This window comes from Ailuropoda melanoleuca, chromosome 5 (assembly GCF_002007445.2).
Source record: "Ailuropoda melanoleuca isolate Jingjing chromosome 5, ASM200744v2, whole genome shotgun sequence".
Taxonomy (NCBI): Eukaryota; Metazoa; Chordata; class Mammalia; order Carnivora; family Ursidae; genus Ailuropoda; species Ailuropoda melanoleuca.
This window is the reverse complement of record NC_048222.1, coordinates 62,284,423-62,308,984: the sequence shown is the minus strand read 5'-3', so window position 1 is coordinate 62,308,984 and position 24,562 is coordinate 62,284,423. Positions and strand designations below refer to the sequence as shown.

The 24,562-nt window shown below is 39.0% G+C and overlaps 1 protein-coding gene across 10 annotated transcripts in view; it reads left to right on the top strand.

The window, feature by feature from the left end:
- The window catches only part of STARD9 (StAR related lipid transfer domain containing 9), a 128,255-nt gene that overhangs the window by 40,687 nt on the left and 63,006 nt on the right, over nt 1-24,562 (top strand). For 7 of the 10 annotated variants that reach the window (XR_004625699.1, XM_034661077.1, XM_034661078.1 and 4 more), the window contains 4 exons: nt 10,124-10,240; nt 11,398-11,430; nt 11,517-11,578; nt 14,475-14,587. Coding sequence is in view for 9 of the 10 variants with exons in the window: in XM_034661077.1 (XP_034516968.1) it covers nt 10,124-10,240; nt 11,398-11,430; nt 11,517-11,578; nt 14,475-14,587 (325 nt within the window). In the remaining variant the exon portion in view is untranslated. Of the gene's footprint in view, nt 1-10,123; nt 10,241-10,277; nt 11,358-11,397; nt 11,431-11,516; nt 11,579-14,474; nt 14,588-24,562 lie in introns of those variants that run through there. The other 3 variants (XM_034661079.1, XM_034661080.1, XM_034661081.1) reach the window with 2 other exon arrangements.

The following is a 24,562-nucleotide window of genomic DNA, read 5'->3' as shown; positions in this document are numbered from 1 at the left end:
CTGTGGTGATACAAGCCTACCTTAAGAAACAAGAAAAAGCTCAAATAAACAGTCTCACCTTAAAACCTAAAGGATCTAGAAAAAGAACAAACAAGACCCAAGTTGAGTAGAAGGAAGGAAATACTAAAGATCAGAACAGGAATAAATGAAGAAGATAAACAAAATTGATAAAATGCTTAGCCAGACTCATCAAGAAAAAAAAAGGACCCAAATAAAATCAGAAAGAGAGACCTGACACCACAGAAATACAAAAGATTATAAGAGAATCGTATGAAATCTTATATGTCAACAAATTGGACAACCTAGAAGAATTGGATAAATTCCTAGAAACATAAAATCTTCCAAAGTTGAATCAGGAAGAAATAGAAAATTTGATCAGACAGATTACTAGCAATGAAATTGAATCAATAATAAAAAAAAAGCTACCAAAAAACAAAAGTCCAGGACCAGATGGCCTCACAGGTGAATTCTGTCAAACATTTAAGGGAGTTAATACCTATTCTCCTCAAACTGTTTCAAAAAAAAATAAAAGAGAAAGGAAAACTTTCAAATACATTCTATGAGGCCAGCATTACCCTAATACCAAACCAGATAAAAACACTTCTCTCTCTCTCTCTCTCTCTCTCTCTCTCTCTCTCTCTCTCTCTCTCTCTCTCTCCAGGCCAGTATCCCTGATGAGCACTGATGCAAAAATCCTCAAAAAATATTGGAATCATTCACCCTGATCAAGTGGGATTTATTTCAGGAGTGCAAAGATAGTTCAGTATTTTGAAAATCAGCTAGATATATCACAACAACAAAATGAAAAATAAAACTCCTGTGACCATCTCAGTAGATGCAAAAAAAGCATTTGATAAAATTCAGTATCCATTCATGATAAAAGCTCTCAACAAAGTGAGTTTAGAGGGAACATACTTCAACATAGTAAAGGCCACATATGAAAAGCTGACAACCAGCATCATACTCAATGGTGAAAAGCTGAAAGCATTTCCTCTAAGATCAGGAACAAGACAAGGATATCTACTCTTAACACTTTCATTCAACACAGTACTAGAAGTCCTAACTGCAGCATTCAAGACAATAAATAAGAGGCATCCATATTGGTAAAGAAGTTAAGCTGTCACTATATGCAGATGACATGATACTATACATAGAAAGTCCTAAAGACTCCACCAAAAAACTACTAGAACTGATTAATGAATTCAGTAGAGTTGCAGGATACAAAATTAATACCCAGAAACTGGTAGTGTTTCTATACTCTAATAACAAAGTAGCAGAAAGAGAAATAAAGGAAACAATACCATTTACAATTATACCGAAAAGAATAAAATACCTAGGAATAAACCTAACCAAGGAGGTGAAAGACCTGTACTCTGATAACTATAAAACACTGATGAAAGAAGTTGAAGATAACACAAATGGAAAGATATTCCATGCTCATGAATGGAAGAATTAATATTGTTAAAATGTCCATACTACTAAAAGCAATTTGTAGATTCAGTGCAATCCCTATCAAAATACCAGCAGCGTTTTTCGCAAAATTATAACAACAGTACTAAAATTTGTATGTAACCCACAAAAGACCCCAAATAGCCAAAATAGTCTTGAGGAAGAAAAACAAAGCTGTTGGAGAGGTATCATAATGCCATATTTCAAGATACACTGCAAAGCTGTAGTAATCAAAACAGTATGGTACTGGCACAAAAATAGACACATAGATCAATGGAACAGATAGAGAGCCCAGAAATAAACCCACACTTATATGGCCTATTAACCAATGACAAAGGAGGCAAGAATATACAATGAGGAATAGGCATCCTCTTCAATAAATGGTGTTGGGAAAACTGGACCACTTTCTAATACCATATACAAAAATAAATTCAAAATGGATTAAAGACCTAAGTGTGAGACCTGAAACCATAAAAATCCTAGAAGAGAACACAGATAGTAATTTATACGACATAAGCCATAGCAACATTTTTCTAGGTGTGTCTCCTCAGGCAAGGGAAACAAAAGCAAAAAATAAACTATTGGGACTACATCAAAATAAAAAGCTTCTGCATGGCAAAGGAAACTATCAACAAAATGAAAAGGCAACCTACTGAATGGGAGAAGATATTCACAAGTGGTATATCCAATAAGGGGTTAATATTGCAAAATATGTAAAGAACTTATACAACTCAACACCAAAAAGCCAAATAACCCAATTAAAAAATGGGCAGGGGCGCCTGGGTGGCACAGCGGTTAGGCGTCTGCCTTCGGCTCAGGGCGTGATCCCGGCGTTATGGGATCGAGCCCCACGTCAGGCTCCTCTGCTATGAGCCTGCTTCTTCCTCTCCCACTCCCCCTGCTTGTGTTCCCTCTCTCGCTGGCTGTCTCTATCTCTGTCAAATAAATAAATAAAATCTTTAAAAAAAAAAATGGGCAGAAGACCTGACTAGACATTTTCTCAAATACATACAGATGGCCAAGAGACACATGAAAAGGTGCTCAGCATCACTAATCATCAGGGAAATGCAAATCAAAACCACAATGAGATATTACCTCACACCTCTCAGGATAACTAAAATAAAAAACACAAGAAACAAGTGTTGGCAAGAATGTGGAGAAAAAGAAACCGTCATGCACTCTTGGTATATAAATTTGTATAGCCACTGTGGAAAACAATATGGAGGTTCCTCAGAAAATTAAAAAATAGAACTACCATATGATCCAGTAATTCCACTACTGGGTATTTACCCAAAGAAAACAAAAACACTAATTCAAAAAGATATATGCACCCCTATGAGTTTTTTAATTTTTTAATTTTAATTCCTGTATAGTAAGCATTCATGTATTGATGGACACTTGGGCTGCTTCCATAATTTGGCTTTTGTAAATAATGCAATAAATGTAGGTAGGTGTGTGTGTGTGTGTGTGTGTGTGTGTGTGTACATTGTGTGTATACGTGTGTGTGTGTGTATAAAACCATATCCGGTGGAATATTATGCAGCCATTAAAAAGGATGAGATTGTGCCACTTGCAATAGCATGGGTGGACCTAGAAGGTATTATGCTAAGTGAAATATGTTGCCTGAGAATGATAAATACCATATAACTTCACTCATATGTGGAACTTAAAAAAAAACAAGTGAAAACCAAAAAGCACAATCATGCCTATAAATACAGAGAAGTAAGTGATGGTTGCCAGAGGGGAAAGAGCGGGGGGGGGGGGTTGGGTAAAATAGGTGAAGGGAGGTAGGAGATACAGGCTTCCAGTTATGGAAAGAATAAATCACAGGAGTTAAAAGCATAGCATAAATAATATAATCAATGATATCATAATAGCATTATACAATGACAGATGGTAGCTACACTTGTGGTGAGCATAGCTTAATGTATAAACTTGTCTAATTGAGTTTTACACTTGAAAGTAATGTAGTAATGTGTGGCAACTCTATTCAAATAAGAAAGTAACCCACCCCATTTTGCAAATTTATGTCAGGGTAAGGGGTACTTGACTAAGGTGAGTTGAATTCAAAGAATTTTGGAAATTGAAGGCTTAAAAATTGTGAAATCTCCTTTTGTTTTTTTTTTTCTCTGCGTTATCTTACAACTGGAAATAATTGATCTTGAATTGCAGTTATAAACTGGTAGCACTAGTTGCTACTGATATTCCTTTTTTTTTTTAGTTTTTTTTTTTTAAGTAATCTCTACACTCAGCATGGGGCTCGAACTCACACCCCCAAGATCAAGAGCTGCATGCTCTACCAACTGAGCCAGCCAGGCACCCCACTACTAATATTTCTTAATGGGAGTTTTGGGTTTAATTCATCTCATGTTGGAATGAGAATAAGAAAGCAGTCAATTGTTAATTCTTTAGGATAGTTGTGTGAGTTATGAATCTATAAAATTGTAATTGTGAAAATGAATAACAGAAATGTTTAAAATGCTTAAGTGTTTCAGGAATGTAGGAATGAAAAGCAGTACACAAAAGCTTATATACTCTGAGTAGCAACCATATAAAACATATTTGTAGAAAGATGGAAAACTACAATGAAAATATATACGCACAGCAGTAGCATTTGGGTAGTTCTTCCAGTTTTCTTTAGGGATGTGGACTAATACTGATTTGGAAGTGCTGATAACATATTGCGATATTAAATTACAATGTCTACATTACAGATAATAAGTACAGTTTTGGAGGAGACAGAAGAAAGCGAGATAGAAATGCATGTATATTTCAGCCTTATTTTTCCTCTTTCTGCTGACTAAAGCAATATAATGAGTTCAGTTAGATAAAGGCTGAATGCTTTGGTCTTTTCCAAATGCCCCCTAGTTCTGTAATGATGACAGTAGCTATAGGGTTTGAGATATCTTAAGTGGGGCCACTCTGGGAGATTCTTCAGTCCTGTGTCATGGTTAAGAAAAAAATCAGAAGGGGAATGAAGCATGAGAGACTATGGACTATGAGAAACAAACTGAGGGCTTCAGAGGGGAGGGGGGTGGGGGAATGGGATAGACTGGTGATGGGTAGTAAGGAGGGCACGTATTGCATGGTGCACTGGGTGTTATATTGCAACTAATGAATCATCGAACTTTACATCAGAAACCAGGGATGTACTGTATGGTGACTAACATAATATAATAAAAACCATTAAAATAAAAAAAAATTGCAGCCCTTCTATCTCCTCCTTTTCCCTCTTCAGGAGGGATCTCTTGGATGTTATCTTACAGGGCATTGTGAGAAGAGGGCTAGTTTACAAAACCCAAGCAGAAACTCCAGAAAGATGCTGTTTTATCTTGCCACAGAGTAGTATTCATTTTAGGAAGTGATACTTTCATACCACTAAAGGGTAGCATAATGTGAATGGGCCATACCAGTGCGACCCTTCCATTGAGGATAACAATATGTAGCTGCTGATGTCTATCCTTTTGGTACCCAGACCTCCTTGCTCAAATAAAGTAACCTGAATGAAGGGATAGGGAGAGATTTATTTAGCTGTTTCTGGGACTACTTCCCTGGATGTTTGTTGTTCCTGTGGTGGGAGATCTTGGGTCTAGGCATGAACTTTCCAAGGTTGGGAGCCAGATATTTAGAGATGGCAAATGGAGGTCCAAAGGTTTTTCAGAGTAAAGTGACCTAGTTGTCTTATTGTTTCAGCCAGAACTCTGACTTTCTGAAGGATGAAAATGACAAGGATACATTTTAGATCTTGTGGTGGGGTCCTGAGGTCATTCTTGATTAAGAGTAAAGAGAAGGGCCATATGCACCCCAATGTTCATAGCAGCATTGTCCACAATAGCTAAATCGTGGAAGGAGCCGAGGGGGTGGGGGAATGGGATAGGCTGGTGATGGGTAGTAAGGAGGGCACGTATTGCATGGTGCACTGGGTGTTATATGCAACTAATCTCAACATTTGCTGCAACATGGACAGCCCTGGAGGAGATAATGCTAAGTGAAATAAGTCAAGCAGAGAAAGATAATTATCATATGGTTTCACTTATCTATGGAACGTAAGAAGTAGGAAGATCGGTAGGAGAAGAAAGGGATAAAGAAAGGGGGGGTAATCAGAAGGGGGAATGAAGCGTGAGAGACTATGGACTATGAGAAACAAACTGAGGGCTCCAGAGGGGAGGGGGGTGGGGGAATGGGATAGGCTGGTGATGGGTAGTAAGGAGGGCACGTATTGCATGGTGCACTGGGTGTTATATGCAACTAATGAATCATGGAACTTTACATCAAAAACCAGGGATGTACTGTATGGTGACTAACATAATATAATAAAAAAATATTATTATAAAAAAAAAGAGTGGAGGCCTTTAACACCCAGTACACACTGGGTGTTATATGCAAGTAATGAATCATGGAACTTTGCATCAAAAACTAGGGATGTACTGTGTGGTGACTAACATAATAAAAAAATATTAAAAAAAAAAAAAGTAGAGGCCTTTATCTGGGGATGTAATTAAAAGAAGGGACTTCTCTGAAAACATGCCTAAGACACAGATCAAGTGCCATCTCTGCTAGGAGGATTTCTCTAACATCTCCAGCCCACAATCATTTTCCCTTCTCAAATATGTTTATATCTACCCTTCATTCGTATTTTACTATGTACTAGTATTGAACTTTTTACTAACTGCATGATCTGTCTCTTCAACCATATATGGTAAGCTCATTTTGAACCAAGACAATGTTTTAAAAGTCTTTCAAATCTCTCACTGTGCCCCTGCAGTGGTAGAGCCCTTTTAGGAATTTAATAAATATTTGCTTCCCAAGGTGAAGAGAAATCTAGTTCTGAGACCTGCCCATGTCAAGACTAGTTTCTTTCAGAATATCGATTCTTCTTTCTCTCCATTGGCTATGGCATAGGTTTCAGTTGGCCTTGTTTGTGTTTACTTGCATTTCAGAACTTCCATTGTTTCTTTCTCTTCCTGTTCCCTGTGTAGTGTTTAAAGAACAATTTCCATGGTATTTAGTGTTATGTGTACATTCACAACATGAATAAATGTGGGACATAAATCTCTGTATTTGACCTTATAATATGGAGAAGCCAAGTAGGAAATCTAATTTCATCTGTTAAAGTTAAATACAGGCTGTTGCCAGTTTCCTTTAGATAAATCTGCTACAAAAGACCAGGGATGGTATCTGGTCCTTACTTGGACTAGGAACCAAATGATGATTAACTTCTGGCCAGGCTTACAATGGAAATGGACCATCTGTAAACATTTATGTTGGGTAGAGACCCAAAGATGAATGACCCACAGTGGGATTGAGGGACTAGCCCAGAATTTACTTGACATTTAGGAAGAGTGGACAGTGTTTCCTGACACTTTGTGGGGTTGTTTTGGCAAATGTGACATAGATGAGGCTTTTTTCCCCCTTCCTAGACACCTTGCTTGCACTTTGGGTAGTGCCTGCCAAGTGGACAGCAGAGCCTGGGCTGTGGCTTAGCTAGACTTGGATACCTGATGGGTGGGGCTGTAGCATACCTTTCCCTTAGAAAATTAAAGAGAAATTTTAAAATAAAAAAAATATTTGTTGTCTAGCCATAAACACAAGGAAAACTATGCATATCATAAATGATTATAACAAGATAATAAAGTAAAACAACTAAGTTTAGTATTCTCATCATATTCAAGTATTCCTAATTGCTATATTTATGTCAGAATTTAAGACCTAGATGGGACATTCAGTATTATCTAGGAATAGAACAGAAGTCTGAAAGAGTAAGCTGTACGACAAAATGTTAACAGTGGTTATCTCTAGACAGTGGGATTATTTTTGTTTATCAGCATTTTCTGGTTTTTTTTTCTATTTTTATTACATTATTTATATAATAAAAAATAATTCTCACAGTTGATACTCAAATATTGTTCCTGTCAGTAAAGATATCTATTATTGCATTAGGTAGCACTTTTACTAAAAGGGAAAAAGTTTTCTAGTTGAATCCTTTTTCTTTAACAATGGATATATAGATCAAGAGAAATAAGTAATATTTAATATTTAAATGAAATACATCATAGAATTTAAGCCATTTTTTCATAAATATTCCTTTAGATACATTAAAAACTGATAAGAATTTCTTTTCTGTGTGAAATCTTACTTTATAATGGCAACTTCATTTTATAATAGAAAAAAGTGTGGGTCAGAGTTACACATTTCCAGTTATAAAATGAGTAAGTAATGGTGATGTCATTGACAGCATGGAGACTGTAGTTAATAATACTGTATTGCATATTTGAAAGCAGCTAGGAGAGTGGATCATGAAAGTTCTTACCATGATAAAAGAAATTGGTAGCTATGTATGCTGATGTATGTTAACGACTTGTGATCATTTTGAATATATGTAAATACCAGATCCAATCATTATGTTTTATATCTGAAACTAATATAGTGTTATGTCCAATATACCACAATAGAAAAAAAAGAGAAGCCAGAAAAAAAATATATATGAAGACTTCCTGTGGAAAAGTATTAAGGGCCAAGAACTTAACATATTTTGTTGGATACGTAACTTCCTGTAAATGACATGATTTTCATATTTATAGGTGGGAAATAATCCCTAGGCTCTAGCAAAAACCTTCAAAATATGAAGAGTTTTAATGATTTATCACTTTTTTAAAAAAGATTTTATTTATTTATTCGACAGAGATAGAGACAGCCAGCGAGAGAGGGAACACAAGCAGGGGGAGTGGGAGAGGAAGAAGCAGGCTCATAGCAGAGGAGCCTGATGTGGGGCTCTATCCCATAACGCTGGGATCACGCCCTGAGCCGAAGGCAGACGCTTAACCGCTGTGCCACCCAGGCGCCCCAGTGATTTATCACTTTAATGGTTTGTGAAGGGCTTTTTTAAAATAAATTTTTAGTAGGATCTAAAGTAAATTTTTTCAAAAGTTATCTATGTGAAGTTGGTAAGTATTAACTGTGGTATCTGTGTTCAGGTGTCTATTTTCCAAAATAAGTGCAAAGCTCTTTTTAAAATAGGTGAGGGTATCAGAAAGAAAGATGACTGAGTAGTCCTTATACAGAAAAGTGGAAAAAATAAAGTGTAATACAAGAAAAACTTTCATTTAATTAGTGCTCACTTTGTTCCAAACATTGTTCTAAAGGCCTTACATATATTAGAACAGCTAATCTTCACAAAAACCCAATGAGTTTTAGGTGCTTTTTTAAAATCCCCATTTCATAGGTAAGGAAACTGAGGTAACGTTACTTGCCCAAGGAGCCAGGCTTTGAACCTAGAAAGTTCCAAAACATGTGTTCTTAATGATTAAACTATGGGTAGCTGTTTAGAGGAAGAGAAATCATTTCAAGCACTTTCCCAAGTCCAGGCTCCATTAAGTTATATATTTTACACAAATGCTCTCTCTTTAAATAACAAACTCCAGCCCTATTTTCCTATACGATTACCACAAGTTTGGAGAGAGGACGGGTCAATAGATCCATAAATGGTCTTAACCTCAACAACATCAACCTTTGGAAACAAGCCATAAGAGACTTTTTTTTTTTTTTTTAAGATTTTATTTATTTATTTGAGAGAGAGAGAGCACAAGCAGGGGGAGTGACAGGCACAGGGACAAAGAGAAGCAGGCTCCCCATTGAGCAGAGAGCCTGACACTGGGCTCAATTCTAGGGCTCGGAGATCATGAACTGAGCTGAAGGCAGATACTTAACTGACTGAGCCACCCAGGTGCCCCCATAAGAGACTCTTAACTATAGGAAACGAACTAGGGTTGCCAGGGTTGCCGGAAGGGAGGTCGGTGGGGGTATGGGGTAACTGGGTGATGGCATTAAGGAGGGCACGTGATGTAGTGAGCACTGGGTGTTATATGCAACTGATCAATCACTGAACTCTACCTCTGAAACTAGTAATATACTATATGTTAATTAATTGAATTTCAATAAAAATAAAATTTTAAAAAATGTATAAGTACAACACTGGATTATTTTTTAAGTTTTTAATTCCAGTTAGTTGACACACAGTGTTATATTAGTTTCAGGTGTACAATATAGTGATTCATCAATTCCATACATCACTATTCTGGGTTATTTATTTTTAAAGATTTTTAAAGTTTTCTTTAAGTAATTTCCATACCTAGTGTGGGGCTCGAACTCATGACCCCGAGATCTAGAGTTGTATGCTCTTCTGACTGAGCCTTGGGTTATTTATTTATTTTTTAAACATTGTTCTTTTTTCTAAGATTTCGTTTATTTGTCAGAGAGGGAGAGAGAGAGAGAGAGCGTGCGAGTGCGCGCGCGCAGACGGGGAGTTGCAGGCAGAGGGAGAAGCAGGCTCCCTGCCAAGTAAGGATCCTGATACAGGACTCAATCCTGGGATCATGACTTGAGCCGAAGGCAGCTGCTTAACTGACTGAGCCACCCAGGTATCCCACCTTGGGTTGTTTTTAATCTAAAAATATTATAAAGTGTTTCAGACAGATATGACTGTAAATTCCCTATAATTTCCTAAGAATCAATTCAGTTTCAGAAAAAAGATTGCTAGGGAAAATTTATTCATTCATATATATTTTAAAGTGCTTACTGTATGCTCTGTGCAATTCTAGACATTGTAAGTTTTTAAATGATATGGTCTCTCAATCTGAGGACTACAATGACATGCTTTCTACTTTCGTTGTGACAGGTTTTCCAGGATTTGGGGACTGAAGTACTGTCTGGAGCAGCTAAAGGCTACAACATATGCCTTTTTGCCTATGGACAAACAGGCTCTGGAAAGACATACACCATGCTGGGGACCCCAGTGAGTATTGGTATTGGAATATGATCGCTTTCTATTGCCACAGCAAGCCTGAATCTCACACTGTCCTTGTTACTGAGAGAAAGAATGCAAATTTAGTAGTCAACTGTAATAGGATTTAATGGGCTCTCTTCTAGATTAAGAATGGGTTTCTCAGCCCTTTAATTGAAAGGTGAACTTTGAATAATTAGCTCCTCTTTATTAAACCCTGAAGAACCTTAGAATTATACAGCTCCCTTTGATGAAGCTGACCTTGTCAGTCCTTCTGAATTTCTCATATCATTTCCAAGTTCATCACATGAAGCTTTTTAACACCTTTGGTGTGGACAAGCCCCAGACTGAATCTGAAGTGTTGCTTAGGGCTGTACAGAAATGGGGCTATGTGTGTTAGATCTGAGCATTGGAAAGAAGCAGGAGAACCAGCTACTGGATGGAGGTTTAAAAAGTGTGAAGGATTATGAGAGCCTTACTTTGTCCTGGAACATTGGGAGGGTAGCGGGCCTTAAGCATACCTCTTTGTTTTAGGTTTAGAAGTATCTGGGTGAGTTGAACCATGTGGCAGGTGACAAATAACACTACACAGGGACATTCTCTGGGACACTTTGCCTCCTGAAAGATTATCCCTGCTACCTTGTGCTCAGCTCATTGCTTACTGTGTCCGTGTTTAGCGTGATTTTATATATTTGAAATCAAAAGAAGAAAATCCCCACTAAACCAGGGTATACAACCTTTAACGTATGTACAAGTTAGCAGTGGACCCAAGATGAAAAAAGAAGCTACTTTTCCCTAAATGTGTATTTTAAACACCCGGTCTCCTGTGTGTATAGGAAATGAAAGGTTCTGGGAGGGACCACAGTGGAAAACAGGTTTATCCAAGAAGGATATAACTTTTATTGTGTGAAAGCAGGTATCTGGGTTTGTTATCTTTTCTTTTCCTTTTTATGGTGATGATCTGCCTCTCAGCTGGTACTTTCGTCCCATGAGTGTCTCCTGAGAGCCGCGCGAATAGTCTTCTATATACCACCAGTGAAACTGCCTAAAGTGAAGAGGCTAGTGCAGGGAGCCCATGTGCCCGTCCCCTACCAACCTTGGTTTCTGGGTGTTGCGAGAGAGTTTCACTGTGAGTGAACAGTAATGCTTTCATTTCTTCTGTTCTCCAGGCCTCTGTTGGGCTAACGCCACGGATATGTGAGGTATAGACTCTATTTTGACTAGATTCTCTCAGAGTAGATCTTTGTACACTCCCTTCAGTGAAACTCCAATCCTCTGGTTTGTGCAGGGTCTCTTCATCAGGAAGGAGGACTCTGCCCCACTGCCTTCCTCTTGTAGGATAAAAGTAAGGTAAGAACATTTCAGGCTCTGGGACCTAAAATATTTCTGTTTCCACTCCAAATTCTGGCATGTTCAGCTGTCCTGTCTTTGCTTCAAGAGTAATCCAGAGGAATGGAGGAAAGCTACAGTAGAAATATTTTGCAGTATAGGGAGATGAGAAACATACTTAGATATCTGGGTTGTAGGAAACTTAATTCCTATCCCTAGGCTTAACAAACAGTTGTTTCCTGTGGTCCAGCTTGCCCTGGCTGTTTGGTTTCCTTTTCTATAATAATTTTTTATTATGTTAGTCACCATACAGTATATCCTTAGTTTTTGATGTAATGTTCCATGATTCATTATTTGCTTATAACACCCAGTGCACCATGCAGTATGTGCCCTCCTTAATACCCATCACTGGCCTATCCCAGTCCCCCACCCCCCTCCCCTCTGAAGCCCTCAGTTTGTTTCCCAGAGTCCATAGTCTCTCATGGTTTATTCCCCCTTCTGTTTACCCCCCCTTCATTCTTCCCTTCCTTCTCCTACTGATCTTCCTGCTATTTCTTATGTTCCATAAATGAGTGAAACCATATGATAATTATCTTTCTCTGCTTGACTTATTTCACTTAGCATAATCTCTTCCAGTCCCATCCATGTTGCTGCAAATGTTGAGTGATCGTTCTTTCTGATGGCTGAGTAATATTCCATTGTTTATATGGACCACATCTTCTTAATCCAGTCATCTGTTGAAGGGCATCTTGGCTCCTTCCACAATTTAGCTATTGTGGACAATGCTGCTGTGAACATTGGGGTGCATATGGCCCTTCTCTTCACTACGTCTGTATCTTTGGGGTAAATACCCAGTTTCCTTTTCTTCACTCTCTTTACAGTTTAATACTATCTTTTGGAATTTCTCTTCTAGCTCCTGCTGGGTTGTTCTTTGGTTCAGTAGTTCCTAAACTCTAGTTCTGAGACAGTGCTGGCTACTCGGATATGAAGTTTTAACCAGTCTGTAGTGAAAATGTTGGTGCACAGTTACCCATTGCCCAATTACCATTAATTTTCTGTATTCTGTTTTTTGGGGGTTTAGTGTCCTTTTAAAAAAACATGAGATGTAATTCACATACCATAAAATTCACACTTTTTTTTTTTAAAGATTTTATTTATTTATTTGACAGAGCTAGAGACAGCCAGCGAGAGAGGGAACACAAGCAGGGGGAGTGGGAGAGGAAGAAGCAGGCTCCCAGCAAAGGAGCCTGACGTGGGGCTCGATCCTGTAACGCCGGGATCACGCCCTGAGCCGAAGGCAGACGCTTAACCGCTGTGCCACCCAGGCGCCCCAAAATTCACACTTTTGAAGTATATAGTTCAGTGATTTTTTTTTTAAAGATTTCATTTATTTATTTGACAGAGAGAGACAGCCAGCAAGAGAGGGAATACAGGCAGGGGGAGTGGGAGAGGAAGAAGCAGGCTCCCAGCAGAGGAGCCCGGTGTGGGGCTCGATCCCAGGACCCTGGGATCACACCCTGAGCCGAAGGCAGATGCTTAACGACTGAGCCACCCAGGCGCCCCCAGTGATCTTTTTTATATTTACAAGGTTGTCCAATCATCCTTACTATCTAATTCCAGAACATTTTCATCACCCCCCAAAAATAAATGCTCTTTTAAAAAATAAAATGATAGTAAACAGTATTTATACATTTTTTAAGTTTGCAAAGTAAAAATCTGTAGGCCTGTATATGTGTGTGTGTATGTGTAAACATGTACATATATATTAAATGTTCTTTGTCCATGAAATCTGGGAGCCACTATTCTGAGAGGCATCTGGGCATCCTGTGTTCGAATTTGAGAAAGAAGGAGAAACAATTTATAAGAAGAGTGTGCACAGAGTTCGTCTGAGCAGGAGGCGTTTTTTTATGGCCTCTGGCTTCACAGGCAAACATCTGTGTTCTGATGAGGAAGACTTCTGTGAGAAGTTTGTGTTCTTATTTAACAAAATCTTTGCTGCTTTTAATTAAGAATTGTAGCTATGTTATTATTTTAAAAAGGAATAAAATACCAGCAGGTACCTATAAGATAGACCATATCTTAAACAGAATCCCAGTGTATAAAACAGTTAAAATGAGAACTGTCCTACTTAAATTAGGGGTAGGGACCAGAATCTTTTTCATTTAGCTCTCCTCATTGCTTAGCAGTGGCCCTAAAGATGCCTTCACAGGGGAAAAAAAAAAAAAAAAAAAAAAAAAAAAAAGAACAGTTAGAGCTCAAAGATCATGTTTGAAAAATCACTTAAGAAACAAGCCTGTAGGGGCGCCTGGGTGGCACAGTCGTTAAGCGACTGCCTTCGGCTCGGGGCGTGATCCCACAGTTCTGGGATTGAGCTCCACATGAGGCTACTCCACTGGGAGCCTGCTTCTTCCTCTACCACTCCCCCTGCTTGTGTTCCCTCTCTCGCTGGCTGTCTCTCTGTCAAACAAATAAATAAATAAATCTTAAAAAAAAAAAGTGCCTTAAAAAAAAAAAAGAAAGAAAGAAACAAGCCTGTAAACTCTGTGCTCTGGTGGCCTGATCAAGGTATAGGCTGGTGACAGCATACCCCAAAACCATGCTGAAATAGCCTCTTGAAGGCTAAATTTGAATCAGGACTGACATTGTAAACCTACGACTGTGAAGTGATGACAGCTAATGTGGCAACACAATTGTGCACACGTAGAAAGAAACTCAAGGGAGAACCCTGGCATGGTCAAGGTCTTAGAGTGTCAGAGGTAGAACTAGATTAAGAATTAGGGCCCTCTGGTTCTTGGCTTAGTGTTTTCTCCACTTTTTTCCCAAATCTAACTATGTTGCCTTTTTTCAAAATGTAATTTTGTGAATATGTCAATATTTTCCAAAATCTGATTATGTGCCTTGTTCTACATGCCTCTAGTTTCCTGGAAATCTATAATGAACGAGTACGGGATCTGCTGAAGCAATCTGATCAAAAAAAGTCCTACACTCTGCGTGTCAGAGAGCATCCAGAGATGGGGCCGTATGTACAAGGTGAGCCACTGTGGTCTTGGAGGTCTGAGACCAAACTGAATTCTGGGAAGCTTTCCAAATGGTCACTGATTCATTTAACAAATGTATAATGAAACTTGCTATGTTCCACCTACTGTACTAGATGTTGGATAAGTAACAATAAATGGAAGAGACAGTCCTGCCCTCAGAAGGCAGGCTTATAGTCTTGTGGGGGTGAGGCAGAAAAAAAACACTTAATTACAAGTTGTGATAAAGACTAATAAATAATTAGATCTTGTGATAGGAAAGAACAATGGGCAGTGTAAATAGTCCATCTGCATGGCATGGTCAGGAAATGCTTTGAGGAGATTCAGGAACCGATGATGTGAAGAATGGTGTAGGTGAGGGGAAGAGTGATTCTTCTAGAAGGAGCAGCATGAGCAAGAGCCCGAAGGACTGGTGGCTTCAAGGAGGCCAGTGTGTCTAAAGCATGGAGAATGAGGGGGGAAGTGGCATGAAATAAGGTGGGGTCTCTGGTGCCAGGTCCAGACCACCTGGACTGAGTCTTATGTCAGCTCATCTCCTTTTCAGGGTAGTTCCTCTCACTGGTGGCAAAAGGGAGATGAGGAGATGTCACACATGGCACAGGTCTGAGCTGCTTCCTTATTAAGTGCTGATATTTGGTGTTTGGTACCATCGTCTTACTCTGTTAGGCTAGGTCTTACTATTAAGTAGGAACAGTTGTGTTCTTTTGTGGAGGAAGTTTTTACCCTTTCAGGCCACTTATAAAAAGCAACACATGAATTTTATGCTTCTGTTCCTTCAGAAATATGCTAATTTAAATCCTGACAAAGCAAGGGACATGCAAGATCAAGAGCGGGTCTCTTTTTTATCAGGGCATGGCTTATGGAGTGTGCCAGTCACTGATTCTGCCACCTGTGTTTTTTCCCAAATGTTCCATCATAAACAGCAGCCTGGAAACAAAACAAAACAAATACCATTTGCTTTGCTGGGAGCCAGTGAAGTTTACTTCATAAAACTCTGTGAATGTACATTTCTGTGTAAAGCAGTACTTTGAGGGCAGACCAGGAGTTGATGGAGTAGTGTCAAAATTTCTTACCTTTGTATTTTATTTTAATGTGTCTGTGTGTGTGTGTGGTAGGGGCAGTAACTAGAGGAGACCTCAGATGTAGTCCAAGTGTCCCCATTGCACAGAAGCTAAAATGAAGCTGCAAGAAGTTACAGGGTGTTCCCAAAATCACACAGCTGGTTGGAGCAGGGTTGGAACTGGGAAACTTGCCTAGGATAGGAGGAGATGAGTGGGATAGAATCCTGTACAGCAAGGAGACCTGTGATTGTAGATTCTTTGATCAGCATAGTACTTGAAACCCAGAGAAGGTAGGAACTTATACAAGGTCATTGAGCTTCGGTGCTAGTGACAGGAACCAGACTGAAATCTCAGGGCTCTTTTGGACCTTCATGGAGTGAACCCTTGTCAGGGGGGAAGATAGTTGGTAGAAAATAATTCTACCCAGCAAAAGGTCTCTTAGGTCCTTTGAGTTACACATTTTTGAAAGTTGGTCTGGAATTTCTCAAATCATGACAAATATAGGTCAATAGTCCCCACATTTCTTAGTGAAGGAGCCTTGAACTCAAGTAGTATAGTGCCATCCATGGAAGCCAAGAACCAGAATAGTCACACTGAACTATTATTTCTATTACTATCTTCTGATGGCATTGCAGGAAACTTTTTAAAAAGATTTTATTTATTTATTTGAGAGAGAGAGCGTGCATGTGTGCAAGCAGAGGGAAGGACAGAGGGAGAGGGAAAGAATCTCAAGCAGACTGCCTGCTGAGCATGGAACCTGACACAGGGCTTGATCTCACAACCCTGAGATCGTGTCCTGAGCTTAAATCAAGAGTCGGATGCTTAACTGACTGAGCCGCCCAAGCACCTGACAGCAAACTTTTAGTTTTTTTAATGTTTGCTTTTTCATTCATTTATTTATATTATCTACCTGCCTGCCTATTTCTGTGTCTATGTATCTCTATCTTCGGGCTCATATATTCTGTGAATATAATTCCCAAGTGGAAAGTGGTTTCTGCTTGAAACCAATTCTATGGGCATTTATTGGATACCTGCTAGATACCTATACTATTCAGGGTGTCACAGGAAGTAATGAAGACATAAGAACTTAGAGTTCTAGTTCAGAATTGTGAGCTAGAACTTGATAGTTGCCTAAATCAAAGGAAAGGAAAGGGGTAGCCTATTACATTCCATTTAAAAGTTTATTTATTAGATGACCGGTTAAGTTGAAATCTGAAATGTACACAGGCCTGCACAAAGCACACATAAGAGGCCAGTGGTTACAGGGTCTGAGGTGTCATTTAAGTGAAAAAAAGATAATGTGTTTTTGCCTTGGCCTTTATCTTAACATAAAGGGATAGGTACAAAGCAGGAGGTGTTGGAGGTAGGTAATTGCATTGCCAAAAAATATTATTTTTTGTATTTTCTTTGTGTCAATCTGCATAAAAGTTTTTTTCTTTTTAATTCTTTTCTCTCTTTTTAATTCTTTAAGCTTTTTTCCCCTAGTCTTTCTGCACTTACTAGGACTTCTGGTACCATATTAAATAAAAGTGCTAGTAGTATTTAGTCTTGTTTCCAGGGGAAAGCTTCAACATTATACCATTAAGTATGAAGTTTGCTATAGCATTTGTTTTTAATAAATATTCTTTATCACACAGTTGTAAAAATGTAACAAAGGACGAGGTTTTTTTTTTTTTTTTATGTTAGTCATTAGTTTTTGATGTAGTGTTCCATGCTTCATTGTTTGTGTATAACATCCAGTGCTTATTGCAGTACATGCCCTCCTTAATATCCATCACATGCTAACCCAGCCCAGGTTTGTTTGTTTTTTTAAAAAGATTTATTTATTTGAGAGAGAGTGTGTGCATGTGTGCAAGTGGGAGGAGGGGCAGGGGGATCGAGAGAAATCCTCAAGTACATTCCCTGCTGAGCGTGGAGCCTAATGTGGGGCTCCTGAGATCATGACCTGAGCTGAAATGAAGAGCTGGCCACTTTACTGACTGCACCACCGAGGTGCCCTACGAAGAACCGAGTGTTTTTTATTTGTTTGTTTAAAATTCCAGTGTATGGCAAACTAACACTTAGGTAAAGTAAAGATGAATTACTAGAAAAATGAAAATGACATCTTAATTACAAGCCCAAATTCTTTTTACAAGTTCGTAAGATATAAAATCACTGTCACATTGTTGTAAATGTTGCTAATAATCTCAATTTCTGTACCTATCTCATTGTACTAATAATAGTTTGAGAACTGGCCCTAGTCTTTGGACCAGCTTTGAGAAACACTGCCTTAGCAGATTAAGGGAATTCTCTTTTTCTCCTAGTTTGTTTTTTTTTTTTTAAGATTTCATTTATTTATTAGAGAGATAGTAAAAGCAGAGGAGGGACCAGAGGGAGAGGGGAAGCAGGCTCCCCGCTGAGCAGGGAGCCAAACTTGAGGCTCAATCCCAGGACCCTGGGATCATGACCTGAGCCAAAGGCGGATGCTTAACGGACTGAGCCACCCTGGCACCCCTTTCCTAGTTTTTTTAAGAGTTTTTGTTTTTAACTTTTTAAACTTTTTAAAAAGTTACAAGTACAGTATAAATATCTTTTTTTTTTTAAGATTTTGTTTACTTATTTGACAGAGACAGCCAACGAGAGAGGGAACACAAGCAGGGGGTGTGGGAGAGGAAGAAGCAGGCTCCTAGTGGAGGAGCCTGATGTGGGGCTCGATTCCAGAACGCTGGGATCACGCCCTGAGCCGAAGGCAGACGCTTAACGACTGTGCCACCCAGGCACCCCTAAAGATCTTTTTTCTTGAACCATTTGAGAGTGAATTGCCAATCTAATGACTCATCTCCCCTGATTATTTTAGGATATTTTCCCTCCATTCCTCCAAACAGGAATGTTCTCCTGTATAATTACAACATAACCACCCAAATCAGGAAATTAACTTTGGCATGTTACCACCATCTAATGGTTAAAGCCCATTTAAATTTCCTTAATTGTCCCAATAATTGCCCATTTGAGAATCACGTGTTGCATTTTGTTATAGTGTCTCTCTAGTGTTCTTTGGTCTGGAAAGATTCCTTGGTCTCTCTTAAACTTTCATGAACTTTACAACCATCAAGTGGTGTACAACTTTGATTTATCCCATAACTCATGATTATGAAGGTGATATATGGCAACCTTCAATAAAAAATTGCTGTTTTCCTTTTGTAATCAACAAGTATTTGTGGGCAGTACTGTGAAATCATGTACACATCCCATCTTCATCCAGTTTTGGATGTATTTATTTATGTCAGTATAGATTCATGCTTATCTATTTTATTCAATGAATTATCTTCTGTTACTGTGATTTTTTAAATTTTTGATGCTCAAATTATTCCAGATTTAGTCAATGGAATCCCTTTCAAGTGCACTTCTGTGACATTTTGACAGATCACTGTTACTCTTTGAGCACCTCCTTGTTTTCCGGCACAGATGTGTTCCAGGCTCATCTTCTACTTTCTTTGCCTCAGTCTTGGAATCAGTCATTTCTTTTTATTTTTATTTATCACACCTCTTCTTTTTTACTGGGGAATAGTATTTAGAAGCTAAAGCTAAGGTGTAGGTGCTAGGTATGCCTGTTGTTATTAATATTGCAACTTGTAGTCCCTCTGAGTGGACAGGGCTAGGTAATCTGTGTTCACGCCAGTACCTCTAATTGCAGTCCAACACAGCAGAGTTTATTCTCGATTTCTCCCTTTTCATATTTGTAATTCCTTTATTTTATTTTTTAAAAAGATTTATATATCTGAGAGAGAGAATGCAAATGAAGGGAGGGGCAGAGGAAAAGGGAGAGAATCTCAAGCAGACTCCTCTCTGAGTGCAGAGCCCGACATGGATCCCACGACTGCACCTGAGTGGAAACCAAGAGTAGGATGCCCAACTGACTGAGCCACCCAGGCGCTCCTGTAATTCCTTTATTTAACAGGGGAATTACTTCTTTGATCTGCCCTCCTACATATAATCAGTCTCCTTGCCATTGTTCTCCTCTCTCTCAGGTGGGTACCTGCCTCACCTGGCTGTGCTTAGACACCCTCTGCTGGGCCCTGCCACCACAGTTCCAGTACTCTGTGTGGGGCTGCCTGTCCCTTAGCTCCCCACTGTGCAGGTGCTTTCTGTACCTCTCTTGGTCTTTGTATCCCTTTGCTGGGCTACCTCCCCCCTCTGACATGGAAGCCCTGTTCACCATGCCTGGGCTGCCTTCATAGAGGATGCTCCCTTCAGCCCCCTCAGGCTCTGACTCTCTGGGCCAGGCTGCCACATGTGTGGTCACCCTCCTCACCCCACTCTCATGCCAGGCCTTTCCTTTGTGTGGATACCCTTTCCACCCTGCTCAGGCTTAGTCTCGGCCGTACCAGGCAAGCCCTATGTGGAAGCCCTCCCCCTCCCTTCAGGTTCTTCACTCTGCTCTGCATCACTGCAGGCCCTCACCTTCATGCTTGTCTGCCTTGCTCTGTTCAACTTGGTAATTTTAGGACTAAATTGTGTAGGGAAGGGAAATAGAAGGGGTGCTAGAAATGTTTTAATAAAATTACTATGTTTTGGGATGCCTTGGTGGCTCTGCCGGCTAATATGCCCTTAGCTCAGGTCATGAACTCAGGGTCCTGGGATCAAATCCTGCATCTGGCTCTCCTCAGTGGCAGTCTGCTTCTCACTCTGTACTTTCTCTCTCTCAAATAAATAAATAAATAAATAAATAAATAAATAAAATCTTTTTAAAAAATTACCGTGGTTTTACAAATGCTTTTCTATAGCATATGACTTTTGTCCTTTATCCTGCTAATGTGGTTAATTATACTGATTGATTTTTTTTGGTTTTTGGTTTTTGGTTTTTTTTTCCTGTAGATGAGGAAATACTTAATTTTTTTTAATTTAAATTCAATTTAGTTAACATATCGTGTTTAGTTTCAGGGTAGAATTTAGTGATTCATCAGTTGCATATAATACCCAGTGCTCATTACATCAAGTGCCCTCCTTAATGCCCATCACCCATTTACCCCATTACCCCACCCACCCCCCTCCAGCAACCCTCAGTTTGTTTCCTACAGTTAAGAGTCATTTATGATTCGTCTCCGTTTTTATTTTATTTTTCCTTCCCTTCCCCTATGTTCATCTGTTTTGTTTTAAATTCCAGATATGACTGAAATCATATGGTATTTGTCTTTCTCTGACTGACTTATTTCACTTAGCCTGATAACCCTCTATTTCCATCCACATCACTGCAAAGGCAAGATTTCATTCTTTTTGATGGCTGAGTAATCTTCCATTGTATATATATACCACATCTTCTTTATCCTACTGATTGATTTTTGAATGTTACAGCAATCTCGCATTCCTGGAATAGACCCAGCTTTGTTGTGATATATTATTCTTTTTATATGTTGCTGGATTTGAATTTCTGATATTTTATTTGGGCTTATTGCATCTATGTTCAAGAGTGAAATTAATCATCCTCCTTGTCCTGTTCCTTCTCTTCCTCCTCTATTTCTCCCTCTTCTCTTCTGCTTCTCCCTCCTTAGGTTTAGGTATAAGCATTGTATTTGTTTCCTAAAATGAACTGAGATATACTCTTTTTCTATTTTGTGAAAGGTTTTTTGTAAGATCGGGGTTATTTCCTCCTTAAATATTTGGTAGAATTTCCTGGCAAAGCCAGCTGTGTTTTCTTGTGAGAAGGTTTAAAATTCTATATTTGATTTCTTTCAGATACTCTGTTTATTGCATCAATTTTGGTAGATTGTATTTTTCTTTCTCCAGACCGCACAGAGCAGGGGGTGTAGGGGGAGAGGGAGAGGGAGAGAAAATCCTAGGCAGGTTCCATTCCCAGCATAGAGCCAGATGGGGGACTCAATCCCACAATCCTGAGATCATGACCCCAGCGGAAATCAAGAGTTGAGCACTTAACTGACTGAGCCACCCAGGCATCCCAGTAGATTGTATTTTTCTAAGAAAAATCTATTCCTTCTAAATTTTAAAGATGCTTTTGTATGAAGTGTAATATTCTCTTACACTTTTTTTTAAAGATATACTTCTAAAATTTGTCAGAGAGAGCACAAACGGAGTGGCAGGCAGAGGGAGAAGCAGGCTCCCCGCTGAGGAAGGAGCCCACTGTAGGAATCTATCTCAGGACCCTGGGATCATGCCCTGAGCTGAAGGCAGATGCCTAACTGACTGAGCCACCCTGGCGTCCCATCCTCTTACACTTTATGTATAAGGAGTCATTTAAATGTAGGACTTCTTTGGGGCACCTGGCTGGCTCAGTCGCTAGAGCTTGTGACTCTTGGTCTCACTGTCATGACTCTGGTGACTTCCCATTCAGTTTTCCCTCCCTTCCGCTATGATCCTCTGTGCTGTTTCCTATATGCCACATATGAGTGAAACCATATGATAATTGGCTTTCTCTGATTGATGTATTTCACTCAGCATAATACCCTCCAGTTCCATCCACATCAATGTCCTTTGGTTAGTTTTTGCATTTTTATCTTTTTTGTGCTTTCAACCTATCTGTACATGTTTTAGATGCATTTCCTACAAAAATATTTATTTGGCTTTTGCTTTCTTTTAGGTAGCATCACAATTTTGATCTTTTGAGTATGTGGGTCTGTTTATTTTTAATATAATTACTAATTTAATTAGGTTTAAATTTATCACCATGTGTTTTTTCTTTACATTTTGTTTTATGTTCCTTTTGCCTACTTTCATGTCTTTTGGGTTAAATTTTAAAAGTCTGTATTTCTCCTCTGTTAGCTTACTATTTGTACATTGTCTTACTATTATCTTAGTAGTTCCTGTAAAGATTACAACATGGATCATTGAATTAAAGTTTAGTATTAGCTGGTTCTTTGACTTCTTCCTAGACAATGAGAGAACCTTAGAAGACTTGAACTCCATTTATCCCTTCTTTATATGCCATTTTTGTGGCTCTACCTTTTTTTTTTTTTTAATGTCCTACCTTCTCTCTGGGATTTTCCCTCAGCCTTAAGAATAATCTTTAGTCTTTCTTCCATTGTAGGTCTAGTGACAAATTCTCTTCACTTTCTGTTGGTTGAAATTATCTTTATTTCTTCTTTATTCTTGAAGAGAATTTCATTGAGTATAGAATTTTAAGTTGGTAGTTATTTTCTTTCACCGTTTAAAATTTATTCCATTGTCTTCTGCCTTCCATTGTTTCTTTTGAGAAATAATCTCTCAGTAATTCCTTTAAGATTTTTCTCTTTGGGGGGCACCTGAGTGGCTTTGTTGATTAAGCATCTGCCTTTGGCTCAGGTCATGATCCCAGGGTCCTGGGATTGAGCTCCGTATTGGGTTCTTTGCTCCCTCTCCCTGCTGCTCCCCCTCCTTGTGCTCTCTGTCAAATAAATAAATAAAATCGTAGAGTAAAAAGATTTTTCTCTTTGTTTTTGGTTTTCACCAGTTTACCATGGAGTACGTAGGAGTAGATTTTCAGGTGTGTGTGTGTGTGTGTGTGTGTGTGTGTGTGCGCGCGCGTGCGTGCGCGCGGCGCGCGCGCACGTGCTTCTTGAATCTGTGGTTTAATACCTCTTTATCAGTTGTGGGCATTTTTTAGCTATTGTTTTAGTAATTGCTTTTACTCCACTCATTCCTTTTGTAATTCCACTTACAGGTGTGTTAGATCTATTCCCTGTATGTGCTGATTCTTCCCCTCTCATCTCTGTTTTTTATATTTTGTCTTTCTGTGCTTTGTTTTGGGTATTTGATTCTGACCTATCTTTTTGTTCACTATTTTTTTCCAGCTATGTCTAACCTATTAAACTTAGATATTGAATACTTTTTACTTTAGTACTTTTTATTTTCCAGATCTCCATTTGATCCTTTCATTACAGCTTTCAATTTTCTCTGAAAATTTATAATCTTATTTTTCAGTTCCTTGAAAATGGCAAGCAGAGATACTTTAAAGTTACTCTAACCCCAATATCTGAATTTTTCTTGCATCTATTTTTGCTGGTTCTCATTTATTTATTGCCAGGTATACTTGGATTTTGGTTTGTTATAATTTTGTGCCAGATGGTATTTGCTTAATTGTTTATAGAAATAAAAAGCTGAGCTGCAGTCCCTTCAAAGACTTTTTTTTTTTTTTTTGCGAGATAGGGGAGGGGCAAAGGGAGAGGGAGAGAGAGAACCTTAAGCGGACTCCATGCCCAGCGTGGAGCCAATGCGGCACTCAATCTCACAACCTTGAGATCACGACCTGAGTGGAAATCAAAAGCTTAACCATGGACGCTTAACCAGCTGAGCCTCCCAGGCACCCCAAAGGCTGCTTACTTCTAACTCAACCTTATTCCTCTGTTTTAGCCCTTTTGGTTTCCAACTCAAGTAGGATTCTATAGGGCAACTCTGAGTAGGCTCTGGACTATGGTCTGTATCTTCCTAGGCATGTGAGGTTGTCAAGAGAACTGCTCTCAGTCAGTTGCCCTCAAGATATGGCAAATGACTTCAGAGGAAAAGTGTCTCCAAATGCTGGCCTCATTTCTCTGGACTTCCATCTTCCCCCAATATATGGCCTAGAAAATTTTTGCTACCTGGTTAGCCCTCTGTGCCTTAAAGCTTATGTCTTTAATATTTTGTCCAGATTTTTCTAATAGTCTTTACTGGAAGGATTGGTTTGTGTTATCTCATTTGCCATTACCCAAAGCATAAAGTCTCCATTCTTGGTTAAATTTTTAAAACTCTTTGCGGCACCTGGGTGGATCATTTGGTTAAGTGTCCAACTCTTGGTTTTAGATCAGGTCGTGATCCCAGTGTCGTGAGATTGGGCCCCGTGTTGGGCTCCATGCTCAGCAGGTAGTCTGTTTGGGGGTTCTCTCCCTATGCCCCTCCCCTCTGCTCACATGCTCTCTCTCTCTCTCAAATAAATAAATAAATATTTTTAAAAATTTAAACTC